Consider the following 20,317-nt stretch of genomic DNA (forward strand, 5'->3'; position numbering starts at 1 on the left):
AGTTGATTCGGGACCTAGGTTTTGAAACGCATATCAGTAATTCCATGAAGTGTTTGAACATGATCATTAGGTGCCCTTTCTTCCATGAATATAAGTATTTCTCTTCAAATCCATGTATTGTCTGGTCTCACAGGGTTGTATTTATCTTCCTGGCAGATTTCTTAGAGAAAGGGAGGCAGGAACATTATTCAAAGCATTTGCTCTGTGTGTACAGTGTGCCACATTCCTGCTGTTTGTATGAGAAGAATTTGTTAAATGCTCTGATGAAAAATGTTCTGGAGTGGTGTGGTTGTGGGAAAAAGAGTGTGCTTGGGTTCCTCCTCTACTTTTTAGTTTCTGTCAGTCTTCTTCTACCTGTTTGGCAGGAACCCATCTTTCCTTTTCCTTAGAAGATATTAAACAAAGGCATCTTCAATAATGTACTGGTCACTACTTCAGAGGGATGAACACAAAGATAAGGGATATAAACACATTTAAGTTCCATTGATTTCAGTTGGTATGTTGAGATTGTGTTGAAAATTCTCTAATTGAAGTAAGTGGGATTTGAAAGTGTTTTAACATTAGCTGAATTATGTCCATTGCAATGTAGAGCACAAAAAGTATCTGAATACCTCAAAGAGATGAAGGACACCTATACTGACATTTGACTAAGAATTATTGATCTTGCAGATATTGATGAATGCAGCAACGGTGACAATCTCTGTCAACGAAATGCAGATTGTATTAACAGCCCTGGTAGTTACCGCTGCGAATGTGCTGCAGGTTTCAAACTTTCACCCAATGGTGCCTGTGTTGGTAAGAAATAACTTGTATTCACTATTTTGCTTAAGTCTTCCCTCTAGAATATTGCAGTTTTCCTGTTCTGAATTTGCTTTTTTGTTTTTTGGTTTTTTTGCACACTTACAATTATGTTGCTTCCCTGACTTTCGTGTCATGTTTAGCAGTATCTGACTTTAACATGAACAGACAAATAGTAGGCTTTTAGTGCTACAACTGTCTTTATAAAATGGACATTTTAAGTTCACCTTCAGTAATCATTAGCAGATTGTAAAACGTGAGTAACGAATGAGCAATAACAAAACCACAAATCAATAATGTATACCATGTGTTTTGTGTATTTTTGTTACAGATCGCAATGAATGCCAGGAAATTCCTAATGTATGTAGTCATGGCACATGTGTGGATAAAGAGGGGACTTACCATTGCATCTGTCAAAATGGCTTTAAGGCATCTCATGACCAAACTATGTGTATGGGTATGTTGAGAGAATGTTATCTGTGTAAAAATGTAAATTAGAAAATCTAGAACAGCTTAATTAATTGACATTTTGGTGAGTGATGGTTGGGTTGATACTGTTATATTTATTTCAGATGAATATAAGTTATGTGTTGTCAGATAAATGCGGTGATTGCATTTATTATATCATTGCGAAAGTTTGAAATATAAAAAGGGGAGGGGGAATATAAGCCAGTGTTTAAGGTTTCCCGAGATGATTCTACAAATAATAATTCCTTTGTATTAATGCCTTCTCGCTGCAGATGTTGACGAATGTGAAAGACATCCTTGTGGAAATGGAACGTGTAAAAACACGGTTGGCTCATATAATTGTCTATGTTATCCAGGATTTGAGCTTACACATAATAACGACTGTATGGGTAAGAGAATCAAAAGAAAACTACACTTTTTCATTTAGGAAGAGGGATGGTGCAAGAAGTTCAAATAAAAGCAGGAAATTTCTGAATTTTAACAGACAAATCTATTTAAGGTCTGTACTCTGTTGTGGAACTAATTTTGAAAAAAAAGTATTATAGTATTTCAGCTTCAAACACCTTTTTTGACCGTTCAAGTAGCTGCAGGAACCGCCAACTAGATCAGGACCACAAATTTGGGAAGAGAGAATTACATATGAGCCAGAAGTCATCTTTTTCCATTGAAAATGAGGGTTTCAGAATGGTCAGCAGGGGATGAATTTTGAGAATTTGGGAAAGGGATCGTGCAGTTTTCAGTTGCAAGGGAAGGAGATCCCCAGGGAAAGAAGTGACAGCAGTGGCTTTTTTCCTTTCATTCATTCATTTAAAATGTAGTTGCTGCTCCTGCAAGTGGCAGCAGAGTTGCTATTGGTATCCCTATCCTCCCTTGGAATGACACTATGTTGTCATGTAGCATCATCCTAGGGCTATGTTGGTGTGGAACTGCAGTTTCTACTGACTGGGCCACCAACAGCAGCACTATAGCTGTTTGTGGTGGCAGAAAATTAAACTGGGTAGGAAAAGACTGCTAGTAGGTCATTCCATATCAAGTGATCCAACTTTTTAAACTCATGTCATCCTATTTTCTTTATATTTTGTTCACTTGTTGAATGATCAAAACTAAGTTAGAATCTAAAATTTTAAATTTTTATCTCATCCCGTTATGAGGTGTTTCATGAGAGTTTGAGATTTTAAAAAATTGACAATTTCGGCCTTGCCGGACTACACAATAAACATAAAAGCTCAGCCCAGAACTGAGATACAACAAAACTAAAAACACCAGTCTCTTCAGAACCTCATGGGCTTTAATGTGATATGTCACATGATGGATTTATTTTAAACTTTAGATTTAAGTTTCAAAATTGAAACTTTTAAAAAGTGATTAAAAATATGATTTAAAAATTCCAAAAATTGTATTGGTTATTTAATATTTTTAAGAGCTACCTCCAAAATTCCATCTTGGAATCTCAACGGGTTCATATTTTTTAAAAAATATTTTGTACATACATGTCTGCCTTATTGAGTTCTATTTAGGATAAATTGGTCTTCTTGGAGTAAAATATAACAGAATAAACCAGACTTCAAATTGTAATATCAGTTACTTCAAGCAATTCTTTAGAAAGTTATTCAAATTAAAAGGTATCTGAAAAGCTAGTCGGGCTTTTCTTTTAAAAATGTGTTCCAAAGCAGTGTTGTAGCTTGCAATTATTGCATGATAGAATTAATGCTTTTTGTTGCCCTTGTTTTGTTAACCATTTTGTTGCTTTTTGTTAACCATTTAGATATTGATGAATGCAGTTCCTTCTTTGGGCAGGTGTGCAGAAATGGGAGGTGTTTCAATGAAATTGGTTCTTTCAAATGTTTATGTCATGAAGGTTATGAACTTACTCCAGATGGCAAGAATTGTATTGGTATGTATGAAAGCAACTACCTAGTGTGAATGTGCATTGATAGAACAGCAATCCTGTGCACACTTATCTGGGATTACATCCCATTGAATACAGTGTGACTTACTTTTGCTAAACATACAGTTGTGCTGCTTTTTCAGGTATACGTTTGCACAATCATGTTACAGAGTCTTTCAGTCACATATATCCTAGTGTCTTTCAATTAAAAAAACCTAAAGAAGTTAAAGAAGCCCAACAAAAACACTTCCGGCAGCTATTTATGGATATAGCTGTGAACTGCAGCTGAAACACAATCCTATACAGTGGTGCCCCGCAAGACGAACGTCTCACAAGACGGGAAACCCGCTAGACGAAAGAGTTTTCCGTTTTGGAGGTGCTTCGCAAAACGAATTTCCCTATGGGCTTGCTTCGCAAGACGAAACGTCTTGCGAGTTCCTGCGGGTTTTTTCCCCTCCCCCCCTTTTCCTAAGCCGCTAAGCCGCTTATCAGCTGATCCGCTGATAAGCCGCTTATCAGCTGATCCGCTAAAAGCCGCTAAACCGCTAATAGCGGTAATCCGCTGTCAATGGGCTTGCTTCGCAAGACGAAAAAACCTCTATACGAAGAGCCTCACGGAACGGATTAATTTTGTCTTGCGAGGCACCACTGTATCAGACAAGTAAGACAGAGCCTATCCCTCTTCTCAGGAAATCTCTGTTCTTTTACCAATTTTGGTTGATACATTTGCCTTATGTGGTTCTTGTATGCTAAACTGAACAGCAGAATTCATTGCAAAGGGGTGAGTAAGGAACTTTTCCCCATCAGCAAGAGCTAGGGGCGAGGAGTGCTATTGTTTCCATTTGTTATGTATTTTTGTGTTTTTATATTGTGAAATCTGTGATCTTTGGGTGAAGGGTGGTATTATTAATTTTATTATTATCTAATAATAGTAGTAGTAGTAGTAGTAGTAGTAGTAGTTATTTACAGATGGGAGCAGGGTTACTTAACACAACAAAGGACAGACAAAAGTGTGAGGAGGATCAATGATCTTGATCTAGATTCTTCTCTCTTATTGCATACTTAGACTGTAGGTAATCCTTCTAGAATCACTAACATATTTTGTCTTTTTTCTATTCTTTTGAGATATTAATGAGTGTGTGGTCCTTGCTGGCTCATGCTTCCCTGGTACATGTCAAAACTTGGAAGGATCTTTTAGGTGCATTTGCCCACCAGGCTATGAAGTAAAAAGCGAAAGCTGCATTGGTAATGTTGCATTATATTTTATTTTGAACTTCAATACTAACACAGTAAAGAATAGGTATTTTGGATGTGGTAGAAATAACATGCAAAGATTGTGTCACTCATTTACAAATGTAACGACTTTCAAGATACGGCATTCTTGTGCTTGTGATGAGAAACAAACTCATGTCATGATGAGAAACAAACAAAGTCATGGCATTTCATTAACAGAAATCAGGGGGGAAATATGCTGGTTTGTGATTCGTAAAATCTTTGCTTAACAAACAAACAAATCCACACACCACCACGCCCTGGCAAGTACATAGAGAAAACTCAGCTGAAAATTTGTCTGGAAATATAGGCTGCATTCAGACAGCATTTTATTCTATTTCCCTAAAGTTTCCTTACCTGATAACATTCTCATTTTACGTGATCTTTCACACGAGGTAAATTCCAGTTCTGGAAACCTAGTGGAATTTAGTAGAAGCCATTTCTGTGTTAATTGCTTTCAGGAAAAAAATCCACTTAACCTAGAAAATCACAGGAGCATTTGTGCTGTAATTTCCCCACAGTTTTCATGGATCATGCCACTACAGCTCATGTTACCAAATTTGCAGTGGTGTTCTAATATACAGTACCTTCCCACCATTTTCATGTGTGAATCATGAGGGAACAGAATCACTCATGGCGACACGCCTGGTCACATCTACGGTGTTACACCATGTCCACTGGTGGGAATGAAATTTAGCATGCCCTGGCAATATGGCAATCAAAAAGCCGCAATTCCAGTAACACAGCTGATAATAGATACAGTGTAAAAGGAATGTTAGAAACTGGGGCAAAAAGCGCTTGCATTATAACCAGAAAAACTACCGTAATTTAATAATCTCCACATACAAATGCACCCAGACTCAGAAATATAGCAAATGGTTTCTGTTTTAAGCCTTAACGATCATAGTTATGCGCAACTAAATTCCGCACCAAATGCACACCTAGTGTGTAAAGGTAATTGAGTTATTTGCATAGCGCTTTGATGTTTATTTCAACATCTAAGGAATTTTTGTTTTGATACAAAATAATATACCAATGTTTTTAGAACGCTAGATGCTTTAGATTTTCATTATATGGGGGGAAAGTAACACACAGCTATCAAATGAGAAAGTGGATCCATGCAAATCACAATGTGTTTCATCAAACTAAGAAACAAAGATATTGGTACCAGACAGCCAATCTTAAATATCTTCAAATTAACCATACAGGAAGCAAATCCTCATGTCTTCTGTGCCAAACTGACTGATGTTAGTGAATTTTTTGCCCAGATAAAGATGGAAGGGAAACTTTATGTGTGCTTTCAGTAGTCTTCATAAATCAAGGAACAAAACCTTGCTTAAATATGCTGGACTTTTATCTTGAGCAATACATTTTTTTTGGAGATTTTAACTTTTGTAACACAGTGCATTTATTAATTTGTTTTCTTGCCAGCTTTTAAATATTTTTGGCAGCTATTGCTAGCAATATTAACTGTTTTTCTTGAGAGTAATCCAAGTCATATTTTCTTTGAAACCTTTCAAAGCACAGCATTTTGGGGCTGCAGTGAATATCATGTGCAAGACACCAGATACATTACCACATAACACAAAGAGAAATAATGTCTTAGAGCAAATGTGTGGGCTTTTGGCAAGGAGATGGCAAACACTGTGTTTCTTCTCAGTCCTCTTAGCATGGCATGATGCGGCAGCTAAGTCAAAGTCAGGTTTAGTGTGTTTTCTGAATTTGGACTTGTAGTTAAACACTCTCTTTCCATTAAGCATAAGTTGTAGCCAAGGTTAATTCTTGGTTACAGCTCATGGTTAATGAAGAGAGAATGCAAACAGCCCCCAACTACATTATAATGGAACAGGAATAGGCAAACCCCTGCCCAACCCCTCAAATGTTTCACAAGTTCTCACACTCACTTTTCTGGGTGATTTCTTTTTGCCTTTCCCCCAAACTGTTGGGGGAGGAGATGACCAAATATACTGGCACAGCCTTAGAGTAGACTTTATAAATCAATTGGTGTTTTAAAACAGAACAAACTGGTTTGCTCATTTAAAAATCAATTCTGCCTAATGCACTATTTCCCATCAGCTCTCTGGAAAATACACAAGATGAATACCATTTTGGATTGATGTTGTAATCACATTTTCATTTTAACTGTCTTTAAAATTTTATTTATTTACAATCAAGTTGCGTATAAGTTGTATGAAATAAATAAATAAATGATTTTTCAGACATCGATGAATGCAACGAGGATCCCAACATCTGTCTCTTTGGATCCTGCACTAATACGCCAGGAGGATTCCAGTGCATCTGTCCTACAGGCTTTGTGATATCTGATAATGGCAGGAGATGTTTTGGTAAGCACAGTGATTGCAGCAGGCTGTTAACAGTCAGCTCAAATATTCAGAAGGGAGGGCCATTCAGTAAACTTCAGTAAAATTTCAGTAAAATTTGGCTAAGTTGGGCTGTCTCGCGTTTATTTATTTAAAGGAGTTCTACCTCACCTTTACACTTTAAAAAATTATCGGGATGGCTAATATTATAATAAAAAGAAAATACAATCATTAACACATGCAAAGATGAACGTGCAATGCTTGAAATTTAAAACACAATAGAAAGACAAACTTTGGCTCGACCAGTTGCTGTGGGCCCAGTTGCAGCGATAAAAGCAATACAAATACAATAAAAAACCAGTATGAATATTTAATATAATGGATGTTCCATCTACAGTGTTCAATCACAAATCCATGCTAAGCCCAGACAAGGCAAAAATGGATTTGAAGGCTTGCCTTGCTTTGCCTAACACCAGTGCTTTTTTTTTTTCTAGAAAAGAGGTACAGGAACTCTCCCATTTTTTCCCCAGACAACCCTAAGTTGTTGAACTTTTTTTAGGGAGAAAATTGCCCCATTCTTCCAAATGGATCAGAGCCCTATGACTTTTAAACAGCCACCTGCAATATTAGACTGAGATTAATTCAACAACAAACAAAATACAGTGGTGCCTCGCAAGACGAAATTAATCCATTCTGCGAGTCTCTTCGTCTAGCGGTTTTTTCGTCTTGCGAAGTACGGCTATTAGCGGCTTAGCGGCTATTAGCGGCTTAGCGGCTTTAAGAAAAAGAAAAAAAACTCGCGGAAATTCGTCTTGCGGAATGACTCAAAAGATGGAAAATTCTTTCGTCTAGCGAGTTTTTCGTCTTGCGAGGCATTCGTCTTGTGGGGCACCACTGTACTACACTGAGCCTACTGGATGCCATGCTTTAAATGTCTTGAGTTTTCCCCACATGGATGAAAGCTGGCTGTACAAAAATCCACAGGCTTACTTAGCACATGTGTGGGATTGTTCAATTGTCAAATAATTCTTGAAGGAGATACAAATGAGAATTAAAAGACGTTATGGAGTAGATGGATGGAGAGGGAATGAAGGATGATGTGGGGTGGGTGGGGAAGAAACTGAACTATGCCATTTTTGGATACAAATATTTTCACTACAAAAATAATTTTTCAAGGGTGGGTGGATCAGAGGTTTCCCAATGCCTAGTATAAGCAGACTGAAAGGGCTTCAGTGCATGGAAAAGGCATTACAAAATAATAATGCCTCCTGCTGATAGAGGTTCAGGCAGGAATTCCCACGCAAGTGAGAAGTGAAACCATTCCTTTGATTTTTATTAACTTACCCAGCCACCCAGTGTCTAAAGTTATTCTGTGGCATTTGCTTTCCCCCCTAGATACACGACAAAGCTTCTGCTTCACTAACTTTGAGAATGGCAAGTGCTCTGTGCCGAAAGCATTTAACACCACCAAGGCCAAGTGCTGCTGCAGCAAGATGCCGGGAGAAGGATGGGGTGATCCCTGCGAACTTTGTCCTAAGGAAGAAAAAGGTAAAGAAAAAACATGTGCTGGCTTTGTTGTTGTTGTTGTTTAGTCGTTTAGCCATGTCCGACTCTTCATGACCCCATGGACCAGAGCACGCCAGGCACTCCTGTCTTCCACTACCTCCCACAGTTTTGTCACTCATGCTGGTAGCTTCGAGAACACTGTCCAACCATCTCATCCTCTGTCATCCCCTTCTCCTTGTGCCCTCAATCTTTCCCAACACCAAGGTCTTTTCCAAGGAGTCTTCTCTTCTCCTGAGGTGGCCAAAGTACTGGAGCCTCAGCTTCACAATCTATCCTTCCAGTGAGCACTCCAGGCTGATTTCCTTCAGAATGGATAGGTTTGATCTTTTTGCTGTCCATGGGACTCTCAAGAGTCTCCTCCAGCACCATAATTCAAAAGCATCAATTCTGTGCTGACTTTAGGCCTGTGCGATCAATCGCCATACATTTGAATAACAGTATTGGAAATTACATCATGATAAGTGTTGTAACAAGGCAATATACAGGTGAACAAAAGGTGGAGACTTAATGGCTTCCCAGGGGGTGGTACAGCTGTACCCATACCTTAGAGATACTTTGCAGATAATTTGCAGGCACCCAGACTCCTGCTTTGTTTGCTCTCTCTCTCCTCCCTCCTAACCTGTAAGAGATTAGGATAAGCCCTCATACAAACCAGCAAACTCTTTCAGCTTCACCAGTATCTTTGCACCTAGAGCTCAGCTAATTATGCAGAGCCTGCTAACAATCCAGGAGGGACCACGCCCATGGCTAGACAATCAAAGTTCCCAGAAAAGTAGAAGTTTAGTTGAACTCAGGGGGGCTTATGCATGCACAGATTCCACTTAGACCTCTGAGTTGGGAAGCAGATGCAACTTGACTAGTAAATCACTTAAACCACTCTTAAATTAGTTGAAAACATTTTAAATATATGGAGGTTTATTTAATATTTTGATTAAATCTACTACTTCCTTACATTTTAAGGCCCTCCACCACTGTGGGGAGGCATGGCAAGGCCCTCTGCTTTTGTGAGGAAGTGAAGCACTCCCTCCGCCACTGCAGGGAGGTTTGGCAGGACCCTCTGCCACTGCAGATATATATCAAGATATTGTGATGTTTAGCTGGTGATATATCGTGATGTTGAAAACCAGGTATTGCCCAGCCCTAGTTGGCTTTCAAGAGGCAGTGGTAAAAAAACGATGGGCATATAGAGCCTCTACTTGTCCAACCAGATCCTTGATCCAATTCCAATAGTTCAGTGGAGCTACTCTAAGTAAGTGGTTTCAGGAAGAAGAAGAAGAAGAAGAAGAAGAAGAAGAAGAAGAAGAAGAAGAAGAAATATAAATTTATTGATTTATTATTTATACCCCAGCCAGCAGTCTGGGCAGCTGCCAACTGAATATTAAAAACACAATACAGCATTAAACATTAAAAACTTCCCTAAACAGGGCTGCCTTCAGATGTCTTTCAAAAGTAAGATAGTTGCTCATTGCCTTGACATCTGATGGGAGGGCGTTCTACAGGGCAGGCGCCACTGCTGAGAAGACCCTCTACCTTCTCTATTGACTAACTGTGGATTACTATACAAGGAGCAATGGATCTTTGGGGCAAGTGGGGAGATGTGCTTTCAATGTATAGCGTATATGGAACCAATATCATCACAGGAAACTGGAGCTGGCTAAACATGGGTTAAAATCCAGTAAAGCAATTGGTGTCTTTGGGGTTTTGCTACTGGCTTATATTAAAAACTGAATCTTGATTACAGCTACAGTTGCCGATTACTTTATGGATGTGGCACTTATTACGCAGTATTCGGATATGGAAGAAAAATGGGAAGGGGGACTCCTTTTGTAGCACTTGTGAAAAGCATATATGTATATGTGTGTGCCTGTTATTGCTTTAATTGGCCATAGTCAGCTGTATAATCATTGCCATTTTTATTCCCTTTGTGGTGCTGCTGTTCCAAAAAATGTTCTCGTGCAGTTGCCTTCCAGGATTTGTGTCCATTTGGTCATGGGACTATACCTGGGATTGATGATACCCGAGAAGGTATTGGCTTTACTTTGATATCACTTTAAAACTATTTATTTCTTTAATGAATTATACTCCAGGATTCTCTGGCTTTTAGAAAGCAAGCTGTGTTGATTTTTCAGATACGAATAATATTCCTGATTAGGGGGAGACAACATAAATCTTACTCCAGAAAATGTCCTTACTTTCTCTTATTGGTGAAAGGTCACAAGGCAGCACAAGTTAATATAGGCCTAGGGTAGTAGATGCAGCCCACAGGATTTAAACTCTATGTACAGTGGTGCCTCGCAAGACGAAAAGAATCCGTTCCGCGATTCTCTTCATCTATCTCTGTGAACTAATTGTTTATCAGAGAAGCAAAGCAGATGTCCTTCATAATAATTCATTTATTTTCTCCGCGTTTTTGGCATAAGAAATAATTCTTTCCTTTTTATTCATTTATTCCTCTATTACTGTCCAATAAAATGTGTATCTGTTATACTAAAGGAATCCCGAGGTGGATAACAGAACAGTACAAATGATTTTATGCCACTTTCTTGTTTCTAGATGTCAACGAATGCCTTGAGAGCCCAGGCATTTGTTCCAACGGTCACTGCATAAACACAGATGGATCCTTCCGTTGTGAATGCCCTTTGGGATACAAGCTAGATTACACCGGAGTGCGTTGTGTAGGTGTGTGCGGATTCAAAGCCATATGTAAAATCTGTTTATTTCATGCATTGTAATCTTTAAAGCTTCATGAAATTGATCTGCATCCCAGTTTTCAAAAGTTTTGCTTGTTACACCCTAGATACCGATGAATGTTCAATTGGTAATCCATGTGGAAATGGCACGTGTTCCAATGTTATTGGTAGCTTTGAATGTAATTGCCTGGACGGGTTTGAACCTGGGCCAATGATGAACTGCGAAGGTAAATTATAATTTGTTTTATCTTCTGACTACATTTGGGCAACTAACCTCCTTTGAATCTTTTTCCGATTCCCTTTACCGCCAAAGGGAAGTAAAAATAAGGAAGAGTGGCTTGTTTGTTTTTTATTTTTGGAAGAAGATTTCTAAGGCCTGGATAACACTGATGTTGTTTCTATTTTGTTCAGACATAAATGAATGCGTACAAAACCCGTTGCTGTGTGCTTTTCGCTGCATAAACACATATGGTTTCTATGAATGCACCTGTCCAGTGGGCTATGAATTAAGAGAGGACCAAAAAATGTGTAAAGGTATGGATGGTGTTTTTGTTGTTGTTTTTTTAAAAAAAGATCTTTCATAGGAAAATGTTTTTTATTTCAAAATGTATCACCTACAGACATGAAGAAAGCACCCTTCAGTTCTTTGCCTTAATTTCGCTTGCCAGTTTTGTTGGGCTTACTTGCGCCTCTAGTGGACAAAAGCAGGAATAGGTTTTTCAGGAAATAGACTTAGAATCATAGAATCATAGAGTTGGAAGAGACCACAAAGGCCATCGAGTCCAACCCCCTGCCAAGCAGGAAACACCATTAGAGCACTCCTGACATATGGTTGTCAAGCCTCTGCTTAAAGACCTCCAGGAGGCTTGCCCCTCCTCAGTTTTTTGCTCCTGCCTCCACAAAGCAGTCCTGTTCCCTTTGGTCCCTCTCACTTCTTCATCCTGGCCAAAACAAAACAAATTCCTTCCAGTAGCACCTTAAAGACCAACTAAGTCAGTTCTTGGTATGAGCTTTCGTGTGCATGCACACTTCTTCAGATACACAGTGTATCTGAAGAAGTGTGCATGCACACGAAAGCTCATACCAAGAACTGACTTAGTTGGTCTTTAAGGTGCTACTGGAAGGAATTCTTCATCCTGGTTTAGTGTTTCTCACTTCAATCTTTAACCTCTTGATCCTCGTCTTCTCTATCCTGTATACATGCATGTGTGCCTTGTCAAATCTTTCTCCTCCTTCCCCACTGTGACTGACTCTGGAAGAGGGAGAAATCGTGGCTTGCCCAGGGCTTTTACGTCCAGAGATCTTTTAAATTATTATTATTATTTCACTGGTTGGATGCAGCAGCGGATCATGACAGGGATTGGTAACAGTCAGGATGTCAGAAGCCTCAACGTCCCAATCCAGCAGTTCCACACTGGCAAATGGGTAGATTTCCTTGTCCAGTGTAGCATCACTGGGGCCACACCCTTCTATGGCCTGTGACACTGATTGCCAGTTGCCCAATTGGACTTTATGTTGTTTGCTTCTTGTAGGAAGTAGGTTAACACTGTTCTGAGTTTCAGTTCTGGCCAGTTCATTCTCAGCAAATATGCAAAACTGAGGCTAGCCTGTTTCCTGAAAAACCTACTCCTTCCTTTGTCCGCTAGAGGCACAAGTAAGCCCAACTCAGTGATGCTACACTGGACATGCAAATCTACCTTTCAGCTGGGTACAAATGGTACTTCCTACCTCTTTCCTGTTTGGGCAATCATGAACATTTTCATCCTCATCCCTTAGGGATGATTTATCCTCAGCTGGAAACTCTTCGGCTCTTTTTGATTTTTCCTTGGTGATCATTTTTAAAGGTGCTCTGCTACTTCTTTTATTTTAAGCTCCCAACTATCTGGTTGCATTCTGATTCCAGTGGAGTCAGTCCCTTTTGTACAGGCATGACTTATTCCAAAAATTACCCTAAACCGTTCTCCAGTGCCTAACAAATTGAACCCCTCTTCCCAACATGACTGGCTCATCCACATTTTGAGATGCCTTGTTTCGTATGTCTAGCTGGCCCTGTGCATAGAATGGACATTTCAGAGAACGTTACCTTTCCCCATCTGTGCAAGACAGTATACTCACTTAAGTTCCCTTATACTCTGTGCTGTTTACTTTGGGGTGCATATGTATAGGACAGAATATTGTCCCCAGAACAAATAGTAGATTGATGTTCTAAGCATATACATTCCTTGGTTATTTTTTAAAGATCTTGATGAATGTGCAGAAGGTCTACATGACTGTGAATCAAGAGGTATGATGTGCAAAAATCTGATAGGAACTTTCATGTGCATCTGCCCTCCTGGAATGACCCGCAGACCAGATGGAGAAGGTTGCATGGGTAAGTATTAAGATAGGGTGCTTCAAGAAAAAAACTTGAGCCTATTTAACTCAGTATTCCTGTTGTGACTGTTAAGAATAAAAGTTAATGTATATTATGACTTTTTCCGATCTATTGTTAGTGCACATAATAGACACATTTTTGTATGCAGTGTTGCCTAACGTACATATTTATTCAAGCAGTGTCCCTGATATTAGGATTTTTTTGTATGCTCCTTTCACTCACCTATGGATTTGATGCACACTTCTAATGTGTGCTCATTTTTTGGTTGGAAAGCTTCATCACAAAATTGGGAGAAGTGTGAATTTTGAAGGACAGTTGCATTTCAGTCTGCATATTGCTTTGGGAAGTACGAATTATGTAGGCTTCCATTAAATTGTGAACTGAACTGAATTTCTCCCCGTCCCTAATATTTACTGAGGGTAAGCTGGGATTTTACAGCATTAATTCTGACGTTTCTTACTTCCTATCAGTTTTCTAGGAGAACCCTCAGCACCATAGCATTGGATTATTACAGAGAGGAAATCAGGCTCCTAGATCTCAGACTAATTTCTAGCAACACTATCAGTCTCAAATTATTATTGTCCTTCGGCAGCTTCAGTTAGCATTTTCCTTAGAGGAGGAAGGGGAAACCCAACTGAGTGATCTTAAGTTGTTGATTGTATTGGTATCATTTAACTTGCATTGTGATTCTGTACATATTTATTTTTGGTTTCTGTATTTGTGATAAAGATGAAAATGAATGCCGCACCAAGCCAGGTATCTGTGAAAATGGCCGCTGTGTCAACATTATTGGAAGTTACAGGTGTGAATGCAATGATGGTTTCCAGTCAAGTTCATCTGGAACTGAATGCATTGGCAAGTAAACCTACAGTCCATTATTTTCTGTCAAATGAAGAGAGTGTTTAAGAAATCTTTGCCAGTTTGGATATAACTGGTAGTTGGCTGAAACAAAATCTTTTGTATCTGTCTTATCTACAAGGAAGGGAAATTAAAAGATTATCCTCCTCTGTTTGCTAAAAAATAAAAAATACCAGACAGATGGTTTGAGAGAAAACTAATTAAATTAGGAAAGCTGGAGATACTATATCAAGTAGTGATTTAACACCTTTCATGCATGCAATGTTCCATTTTCAGAGTTGCCCTACTATCAAGCTATCCTGTCATATGTCAAGAGAGAGGTGTACTTTTGCAAGAGCTATACTGTATATATTGCTCAATTGTTCAGGATACAGACTGGATTTCCCCCATCAAATTGCTAAGAGTTAGTGTTCAGGACACAGATTAATGTAGCATGCCCGGTTTTCTGAGAGTATGATCTTTGATGGTGATAAAGCTATTAAATTTCATAATTAACATTTAGATTCCAACATATCTACCTTACACATTTTGCTTACAAATTTGGTAAATAAATGCCATCTTGTAACCTTACTGTGTATTAAAATCTTTACATGAATAAAATGCATAAAAACAAGGAAGGTAAAAATCAGTGTATTGTTACTACTAAAAGTATATTTGAATTTTGGCTTATAGAACTTATGGACATGTATGTAGTATTAAAATGAAAAAGTATTTTGTGAGTGGTATTTAAAATTATGTATGGAAAAACCACATCAGAGTACAAAAATTGGACCAGTTTATAATTCTAATAAAATAGATTTGTCAGTTTTCAGGTAGTATTCTGTGATGAAGTATGATAATTTGGAAAAGGACTTGCTGGCTAATTGCATAAAATGGTTCTGTAGAATATGATAATAAATGCTTTAAACAAGGATGTCACCTTGTTCTAATCCATATGTTGCTACTTCACATTCACTTCACAGATAACCGTGAAGGTTTCTGCTTTGCTGAAGTCTTGCAGACAATGTGCCAGATGGCTTCTAGCAGCCGAAATCTTGTCACAAAATCAGAGTGCTGTTGTGATGGAGGCAGAGGCTGGGGCAATCAGTGCGAGGTTTGCCCTCTCCCAGGAACAACCCAGTACAAGAAACTTTGCCCACATGGTCCCGGGTACACCACCGATGGAAGAGGTACTGTTTGATAGATAAGTGGGATAAATGGGTCTTATTTGGTTTTTCCTAATTTGCTGAACAGTATTTTATGCTGAAACAGGAGTAGATGGCTAACTGTAAAGTTAAAAATAACAGACAGAAAGCTTTCTGCAAACCAAAAATTCAATGATTTTGTGGCATATGTTGACAGTGTTGTAAATTAAACACAACTGCGCAGCAGTTTCTCTTAGCGGAACACTCTGAATGGATATCTAGTTTCTTTTGTCCAAGGGACACAAACGGCAATCCCACTTTCGGACAATATGGCAAAGCATACCGTGGCTCCTTTCCTAGCAGATCAGGAGCAGTAGGAACAAGGGAGGAGTGGAGTGCCTGTGATATCTGCAATGTGCCCTGCTGGCATGCTACTCATAGTTTATTTTAACTATAAACCATGTGACATGCAAAATGGGCCACCTACCATATACTATTGTAGTTTTCAAATTTTATTCATTCCAGCCAATTTATGCTCACTGATGCTGGGCAGATATGAATTCTGTTAAGTTAAATTGGTAAGTAGCTAGGCAAATGGTTTGGTATTTGTGTGACAAGCCTACAAATTCTACTTAATGCAATGAAAGTAAATACAGTGGTACCTCAGGTTACAGATGCTTCAGGTTACAGACTCCACTAACCCAGAAATAGTACCTCGGGTTAAGAACTTTGCTTCAGGATGAGAACAGAAATCACACAGCAGCAGCGCAGCAGCAGCGGGAGGCCCCATTAGCTAAAGTGGTACCTCAGGTTAAGAACAGTTTCAGGTTAAGAATGGACCTCTGGAACGAATTAAGTTCTTAACCCAAGGTACCACTGAACTCAGAATTTGGCAATAAGGTATCGTCGAAAGATAAATAATTTGTTTGAAAAATTGTGTAATACATTCTTAATCAAATAAAGGTGCAGTTTTATGGTTTCTGAGGGGACATTCGAAGCATAATAGAGTGGATTGGATGTTATCCTTCTAAGGGAGACAATGGGGGAGGGGTGGAAATGGGAGGTAAAATGGGATTGGGGGAGATTTTTTTTTTTAAGAGTCTATAGTCCTCTGTTTCTTGGCATGAAATACTGTTTGTCCAGCCTCCTTTCCCCCTGCCAGTAGTGTGCAGAATGAGGGAATTAGACCATGCTCCACATCAGGATTGCATCCTTAGTCTCTTATGCTACAGTAAGAAATGTTATTTTTGAAATATTTCCTGTTATTCCACAGATATCGATGAGTGTAAAGTCATGCCAAGTCTATGTAGGCATGGCCAATGTATCAACACCATGGGCTCCTTCAGATGCTTTTGTAAAGTTGGCTACACCACTGATATTAGTGGTACTTCTTGTGTGGGTAAGTTTTACCACGACCAACTTCATTCTTTTTGGTTGACTTTGAAACAGCCTTATAGCCTTCCTGGTTGCTCCATTACATAAGTGAATGAACACTTTGCAGTACAAAATGGGGAAACTTCTGGCCACACAGCCTTAAGTAGCAATTTCCCCCTTTAAGCTGTGGAACAGTAACAACTGGTTTACAAATGAGCTGTGAGTGTGTGACGCAGGGGTTGCTATCGCCATCTAAGCAGACCAATCCCACTCCATATCAGACCCATATCTGGGAGTTAGGAAAGGAAGCAGAGGTCATATTGGAGCTATCCTGAAATATAGTAATATTACGGATGTTAGGAGAAAGATTCACCCATTTTGTGCATTTATTGACTGAATGTGTATCCCATCTTCACACCAAATAGCGTTCAAGGTGGTTCTTAGCACACACCTGTTTTTCTTTTCAATATTTCCCATATGAGGGGGGAATAGTCATTTCTTTGTATCTTTAGATATTATTTCCAGAAAGAAACTGAATTACTAATAGTTCATTATCCTACTTAGATCTTGATGAATGCTCCCAGTCTCCCAAACCATGCAACTTTATCTGCAAGAACAGTGAAGGAAGTTACCAGTGTTCTTGCCCGCGTGGCTATATCCTGCAAGAAGATGGAAAAACCTGTAGAGGTTAGTGGCTGAGTGCTTTGATGGGTTGCTTTTATTCGTTAATTCCTTCTTGTGTAATACTTGAATTTTTGGCAGCAAATTGGGTGTGGGGTCCCAGTCTGGACTGGGAGTACGTTCCCCACTGCTCCTTTTCCTTTTGAATAAAAGTAGCCTGCTAGACCAAGACTTCTGTTTGTTTTTTGTATTAAAAAAGGTCTAGTTTGGCCCAGTATGTTCAATTGTATATTGCAAGAGCCTTTACATGCTTCTGCTGCAAGCAGAGAAGGCTTGGGCAGTGTTCCCTAAATGGAACAGAGGCATAAAACTGTCCAGGTGTATCTGAGACTGACTAAAACAGAGGTAGGGTCTTGACAAGTTGGGTAAAGGCAGCCAGCTCGGCTTTGCTTCTTAATTATAGAATTATACTTCAACTGTTCAAGCCAAGCATGGGGTAAGCATGTAAAAGAGCCTTGTAACTGATCGATTGAAATAAGAGGAAATCATAATTTTTCTGACTGTGATATAGATAATTTGTTAGTAAATAACCTTTCATTTTAAACATAATACATTTTACCTCTTTTTCACTTTTAGATCTTGATGAATGTCAAACTAAGCAGCACAACTGCCAGTTCCTTTGTGTCAATACCTTGGGAGGGTTCACATGTAAATGTCCACCGGGTTTCACGCAACATCATACGGCTTGTATTGGTAAGTTCAATTGAAAAATTGAATTTTCGTTCATGAAAGCAAGTCACATTATTTGCCTGATTTTTTTTATCTGATCTGTGTAGAATTATTATTTTTTAAACAACAACAACCACCCAACTGTATAAAGATATTTGTCATCACTGCACTACTTAGAAGTTCAAGGGGGGATGTAGATAAAAATGTCGGAAGAAATGAAAGCACTCACTGAGGATTTTTATGCAGTTGCTGAATATTACATCGTAAATGTAACCACACAGAGACAAAGGAGTAAAGCATTATTAAAAGCTGACTTGAAGTTACAGTTGCTTAAAACTACATTCAAAAGTATTTTTTATTGGCATATCAAATGTCCATAATCTTCTTTGACCTTTAGCACACACCTTGTGGAATTAAGTTAATGATGTAGAATGAAATATTTTCAAAAGAGAACCCCCTTATTTAGTTTGCATCTGGAAGTAGCACTGTGGGTGCAAATAATTCCCACAATCTTAATCATATTCTGAACCCCTAGTCAACATCATGTGCTATGTTGATAGCTATAGAAATGTGCAAGTTTCAAGCATGTATATATATCCATTGCCATATACTTCTATATTTGTATTAGATCTCTTTTTTCAATCTGATTCATAAAAATGAATAACTTTTTAGATAACAATGAATGTGGATCACAGCCTTCACTTTGTGGATCAAAAGGAATCTGTCAGAATACTCCTGGAAGTTTCACCTGTGAATGCCAAAGAGGTTTCTCTCTAGACTCAACTGGATTAAACTGTGATGGTAAAATCTGAACATCAAAAGTTATTTGTAGATGATATATTTGCAGAAGGTGTAAGATCATAGCCCTATTTACATAATATTACATACTGAGCTTATACTATAAATTCATAAGAGCATAGACAGGTTTATTATGGGACTTTATTGCAACACAACATTCAAAATCTGAATGCCTTAGCTTAGGCAGCTAGTTGAGTCTAATGAGACAGCAGCATAAGTATTCCATTAGTTATACCATTTGCTCTATTAGTTCTAAGTAGCTGGGTGAATATTTCTAAGCAAACATTTTTAAGCAATATTTTTAAGCAAGTATTTTAAAGCAATCACTGTGATGTCTATTCATATGTTTGCCACTGCCGTGTTTTCAGTAATGACTAAATCTCACTATTAGATGTACCGTATTTTTCGCTCTATAAGATGCACTTTTTCCCCTCCAAAAATGAAGGGAAAATGTGTGTGCGTCCTATGGGGCGAATGCAGGCTTTCGCTGAAGCTTGGAGAGCGAGAGGGGTCGGTGCACACCGACCCCTCTCGCTCTCCAGGCTTCAGGAAGACATCTGCAGCCTAGGCAGCCCTGCGGGAGTTCCCACAGGGCTGTCTAGGCTGCGGATAGCAGCCTGCTTCCCAGAGCGCCCGGCGCGCTGAAACCAGAGCGCCCGGCGCTTCGGGAACACATCCGCAGCCTAGGCAGCCTTGCGGGAGTTCCCCGCAGGGCTGCCCACGCTGCAGATAGCAGCCTGCCGCCCGGCGCGAAAAACGCCCTGAAGCAGAGCGCCCCTCGCGCCGAGCAGACATCCGCAGCATGGGGAGCCCTGCAGGAGTTCCCCGCAGGGCTCCCCACACTCAGGATAGCAGCCTGCCGCCCGGCGCGAGAGTCGCCCTGAAGCAGAGCGCCCCGCGCGCCGGGCAGACATCGGCCAGCCCCACAAGCTCGGGGGACAGCATGGAGGTGCAGCACCGCCATCCCGCTGTTCCTTGACCTGGTTCGGTTTCCCCAACCTGGTTTTGGGGGGGAAATGAAAATCCCCCCCCTTTATTTCCCCCCCACAAAAAAAACTAGGTGTGTCCTATGGGACGGAGCGTCCTATGGGACGAAAAATACGGTATGCACCAGATCTCAGATTCTGGGTTGGGTCCAAAGAACCTGAGTTAAATGCTTTCAGTTATTGGCTCTTTCCAGTTAACTTCTGTACAAGCACTAGCTGAAGGCTTTGTATAATCAGGTATCTGGGACTGCACTGCAGTGTGTGTGTACCACAAAAAGTTCCCCATTGGAAAGCAAGATTTGATTTGTTAATCAAGGCTTGAGGATTTAAAGTGGTTTTCCAGTGGGGAACTGTTCCCATTCCAGCCATTAGTGCTTGCTATGCACTCATGTAAGAGATTTAAATCATACCTAGTTAAAAATTTGGAAGTGGGGGCAGCAGATAGGAAAC

The 20,317-nt window shown here is 39.5% G+C and overlaps 1 protein-coding gene across 3 annotated transcripts in view; it reads left to right on the forward strand.

Moving 5' to 3' along the window:
* FBN2 (fibrillin 2) overlaps positions 1-20,317 on the forward strand; it is a 138,224-nt gene that overhangs the window by 111,408 nt on the left and 6,499 nt on the right. For all 3 annotated transcript variants that reach the window (XM_081880295.1, XM_081880296.1, XM_081880297.1), the window contains 18 exons: positions 670-795; positions 1,130-1,255; positions 1,539-1,655; positions 3,032-3,160; positions 4,280-4,399; positions 6,646-6,771; positions 8,143-8,295; positions 10,273-10,338; positions 10,867-10,992; positions 11,111-11,230; positions 11,415-11,537; positions 13,243-13,374; positions 14,107-14,232; positions 15,198-15,404; positions 16,633-16,758; positions 17,298-17,420; positions 17,991-18,107; positions 18,756-18,884. In XM_081880295.1, the coding sequence (XP_081736421.1) occupies positions 670-795; positions 1,130-1,255; positions 1,539-1,655; positions 3,032-3,160; positions 4,280-4,399; positions 6,646-6,771; positions 8,143-8,295; positions 10,273-10,338; positions 10,867-10,992; positions 11,111-11,230; positions 11,415-11,537; positions 13,243-13,374; positions 14,107-14,232; positions 15,198-15,404; positions 16,633-16,758; positions 17,298-17,420; positions 17,991-18,107; positions 18,756-18,884 (2,292 nt within the window). The remainder of the gene's footprint in view (positions 1-669; positions 796-1,129; positions 1,256-1,538; positions 1,656-3,031; positions 3,161-4,279; positions 4,400-6,645; positions 6,772-8,142; positions 8,296-10,272; positions 10,339-10,866; positions 10,993-11,110; positions 11,231-11,414; positions 11,538-13,242; positions 13,375-14,106; positions 14,233-15,197; positions 15,405-16,632; positions 16,759-17,297; positions 17,421-17,990; positions 18,108-18,755; positions 18,885-20,317) is intronic.

The sequence above is a fragment of the Podarcis erhardii genome, assembly GCF_964252035.2.
Source record: "Podarcis erhardii genome assembly, chromosome: 11".
Lineage (NCBI taxonomy): Eukaryota > Metazoa > Chordata > Lepidosauria > Squamata > Lacertidae > Podarcis > Podarcis erhardii.